Source organism: Austrofundulus limnaeus, unplaced genomic scaffold (genome assembly GCF_001266775.1).
Source record: "Austrofundulus limnaeus strain Quisiro unplaced genomic scaffold, Austrofundulus_limnaeus-1.0 Scaffold2968, whole genome shotgun sequence".
Classification (NCBI taxonomy): domain Eukaryota; kingdom Metazoa; phylum Chordata; class Actinopteri; order Cyprinodontiformes; family Rivulidae; genus Austrofundulus; species Austrofundulus limnaeus.
Genome location: NW_013955370.1, coordinates 1672 through 5860, shown reverse-complemented (window position 1 = coordinate 5860; position 4189 = coordinate 1672). Strand labels below are relative to the sequence as shown.

Genomic DNA, 4189 nt, shown 5'->3' with positions numbered 1-4189 from the left:
TTATATTATTGATAACATTTGTTGTAAAGAATTGACCAGAAAAAAAACTTAAAACTATATTTTCTGGTATTGATATGAAAATCAAAAAAATTGTTTTCCATTTCATATTTGATCAAATCTACAAAGAGCAGTTGCAGAAGGACAACAAAGCTACATGTGGCCCTTTCACCAGAGATTGCAGATCTCTGTTTTAGGACATTAGAAAAGAAAATAACATGTAAAATATCTTTTTTGTTGTTGTTTTTTGTTTTTGTGTGTTTACGGCAAAAGCACAACACCTACCCTATTCCGTTTTAGTCATGTCAGGCTGGCTACATCATCTCAACAGATTTTGTTTTAAAATTTTGACCTCCGAATTGTGTTATTTCTGTACTAAGTTTATTAGAATCATTCGAATTTCAAGTTCAGCCTGACCATGCAATATTTTAGCTATTTCTTTTACTGTATTCATAAAACTTCTAATGAGCAAAAAACACTTTAAGAAGTTTAATATTCTGTTTGTTTTTCACATTTAAAATGTATCAGTGCTTATCATTTATGATGCATTCATATTCAACAACAGTTCTAGATATTTTCAAATGTTTTCTCATTTGTAGTAAAATGCAAAACACTCATTTTAGAGTGATGTTGAATAACTTTAAATGAATCAGCATGGTGTAGTTCTCTGTTACACATAAATTTTCAAAGAAACCAAGTCTTATTTATAAAATTTCCAGAGCCCCCTAGGTAAATCCAATTATTTATTTCAGGATGTACCTGAAATAGAGTCATAGCACCAGTGATGGCTGGCCTTATTTCATTCCAATTGATTTATGTATGGTGATGCACACAGATAGACAAGACAATCTTCTTGAAACTCCCAAAGCAAATTTAGACATGAAGATCAGAAGTTCTGAAACCATCAAAATGTGTTTTTGATTGTAGGTGAATTAAAAAAAAAATCCCCCTTAATAAGAATTTTTGCATTTTTGCCAAAAATTAAAGAAATAAAAAAAAATACACAAAGTGGTATATACCTTATTCAAATGAGTTAAGTTTAGTCAAGCGATAAAATGAGTGAATCAGAAATGGACATAACCTATCACTGGTATAAATTGTTATATTTTGAATATTTCTATCCCATTGTAACTGCAACACACACTTCTTTAGACATTTGTGCAACATTTTAGCCTGTCTCAACATCTGATTCTAACCACTGCTTGATGTGTCCTACAGGTCAGTTTCTCAGAGGGAGGACCGGCATCAAACTCCACTGGCAGCGAGGTAGCATCCATGTCCTCTCAGCTTCCCGACACGCCGAACAGCATGGTATCCAGCCCCATCGAGGCCTGAGCAGCCACCCGCATGGATGGACTGAAATGAACGATCATCCCATTTCTCCCAACAGCACCAAGCAACCCCAATGGTTGTGTTTTGACACTGTGAAGACAATCATGGGATTTACCACAGCCACCCACTCGAAGGTCAATCCAGACAGACGGACATCTCATATTGAGTGGGACATCCCATTTGCACGCTTGGTTATAGTTGCCAAAAAGAGAGGACACGAGCTTGCTTCATYGAAAATGGGATCTCTAACTAGGAGCAAAATCTAAATCAGGAGTTCAGCAACTCTGAATAGAAAATGAAGACAATTTTTTTCTCAGTACATTCACCTCATATAACCTTTTGGRCTATTTGGAAAAGAACGGCACCTATTTTCTTTATGTAATTATTTTCCTTCAAGTTCTAAGGCATTTGCAACAAGGTATACCTCTTTATTGCCACAAGCTTCGTGGGATATTTGTGAGTTAGTGTTCATTGAAAAATAGGCATTTTTTTCTTTCTTTCCCAAAGACCTGTAAGTTAGATCTTTGAATGAAAAATGTAATATTTGTTTACATGCAACAGAATTATTTATTATTTATTGCCGATAAATTTGCCACCTTTTGTGTAACTTTCGTAACCGAAGTAAAAAAAAAGATTATAATAAAAATAGGCTGCAGTTTTCTTATTTTATTTTGTTTTTATTTTTTGGTATGTAAATTAAAGCAGGGAGGGATCATTTCAGATGGAAGTAAAGATCATAGGAAGCAGAAGAAAAATATTGTGGAAACTAATTTTATATAACCTACTGAGTTAGACTACATGGCATCAAACTTTTCAGATATAAAGATAATCTAAATGCTTCCAAATTTGTAAATAATTTTAATGACACATCGCGTGTTTTTCAAATCCATTCGAACTTGCGACCTGTCCAAGTTAGACCCGTCTCTCACTCGTTGACAGGATAGGTTCCAGCCTCGGCTCTGAACAAGTCAAAAATGGACACAGAAAATGAGTAAGTGATGCATTACTTTTTTATTTTTATAGTTTTTATTATTAAGATGAAATAATAACGATTTTTAATCAAATCTCACTCAATTAAACAAGGGGAATTTTTGTAACAAGTGAATAAAATATATTACTTTTTAAATATTTTCCAGTCAAAGATTCCTCAAAATATGTTCCACTTGTTTTCAAAAAGAAAAAAAAGCAAACATTTTACAGATAAAATTTGGTGTTACTTGAAAAGGTGGCAAAGAGGAAAGATATAAGTGTTGTTGGAAAAAAAAAAAAAAACATTTCTGTTTAACGCTGTTTAATTCCTCGAAACATCTTGTCACCTGCAGTTCTGCAAGCTTGTCAGCTGCTTCAAGAAAGACACATTGGAGAGTCTTACCTGAAAGTTAATCTATAATTAAAATTGAAAAGTAGAATTTATTGCAGCATTCATCAAATGGTGGCTTGCAAGCCACGTGGGGGGTGGATGAAGGGGAGGGGATGGTGGGGTTGGGAGAGATGGTGTGAAATGGAAAAATAAACGTGCCACAGTAAGGTAAAAGGCCAATTTTATCAATTTTGTAATGTTTAATTCTACCAGTTTATGTGAAGGTTAAATGAAGTCCTTATGTGACTATCAGACTAACATCTGATTTCTAAAGAATGATGCACAATTTGATGCAGAACTTACTACCTCACTCTTAAGGCAGATTTTGTGCCAATAAGTCTTCTTTGAATGGTAACTAGGTAAAGTTAAAATGTTATTCTGTTGTTTAATAATAAATGACTGATTGTGGTTGAATAGTTAAGAATTTGTGTTTGGTAAACACAAAACTGTAACTGTTAACATTTTTTTTTAAATCTGTTTCAAATGTTATTTCCCATTTTAACATTTGATTTTTCACATTTTCAAAAATCTTTCACCTCTCCCCCTTCCTGCACAGGGACTCATGCAAAATGACAAAAAATAAATAAAAATAAATAAGTTTAAAAATAAAGGACAACAAAGAAAACAATTTAAGTTAATATGAAAATAAAATATGGTGTCTGTGTACATGAAATATACAAATAGATAAAAATGAACCTTCATTAAGAAAGTAGTTTTCAAATGTCTCTAAAACAAAATGGCCCTAACATCTGTGCATCAAATAAAATGAGTTATTTGTGATGATTACCAAATGCTGTAAATCTCTAAGCTAGATGGGTGATCATAGACATTACTCCCTGAACATCATAGTTGATTGTGATAAGTCTTTACAAAAAATACCAGTAATACTACTACTACTACTACTACTACTACTACTACTACTACCACTACCACCAATACTACTACTACTACTACTACTACTACTACTACTACTACCACTACCACCAATACTACTACNCTCTTCCAGAAAAGAGACTGGTGTCTCTCTGTGTGGGCTGTGGGAACCAGATCCATGACCAGTACATCCTGCGGGTCTCTCCGGACCTGGAGTGGCACGCCGCGTGTCTCAAGTGTGCTGAGTGCAGTCAATACCTGGACGAGTCCTGCACGTGCTTCGTGCGGGACGGAAAGACTTATTGTAAACGGGACTACATCAGGTAGGACGGCCCGGGACGGGACAACTTTCATCCGACAAGAACTGGAGCGGCTCGGCAGTTGGAATTCTTATTTCTTTTTTAAACACATTTCTACTCGGGATGATTTTCCATCCCACGGAGTCCTGTTTTATTGTGATTTTGGTTCACATATTAAAACAAAAACTTGTTGCACATTTTCAAAGTCGCCAAGTAGTTCCTCATTTTAAGGTTCGTGTAATGCTTTCTGAAGGATGATGTGTTAAAAAAATAAAAAAATAATAATAATAATTTTTGAAAAGCGCCTAAAGCCTCGTGTAGCCCACAC

General features: G+C 34.5%; 1 protein-coding gene across 1 annotated transcript in view; it reads left to right on the top strand.

The window, feature by feature from the left end:
• The window catches only part of LOC106511595 (insulin gene enhancer protein isl-2a), a gene marked incomplete at its 5' end in the record, with an annotated part of 6374 nt that extends 4381 nt beyond the window's left edge, over positions 1–1993 (top strand). The window contains 1 exon segment of the mRNA XM_014000352.1: positions 1216–1993. Coding sequence (XP_013855806.1) covers positions 1216–1332 — 117 coding nt within the window.
• Positions 1994–4189: the final 2196 nt, after the last annotated feature.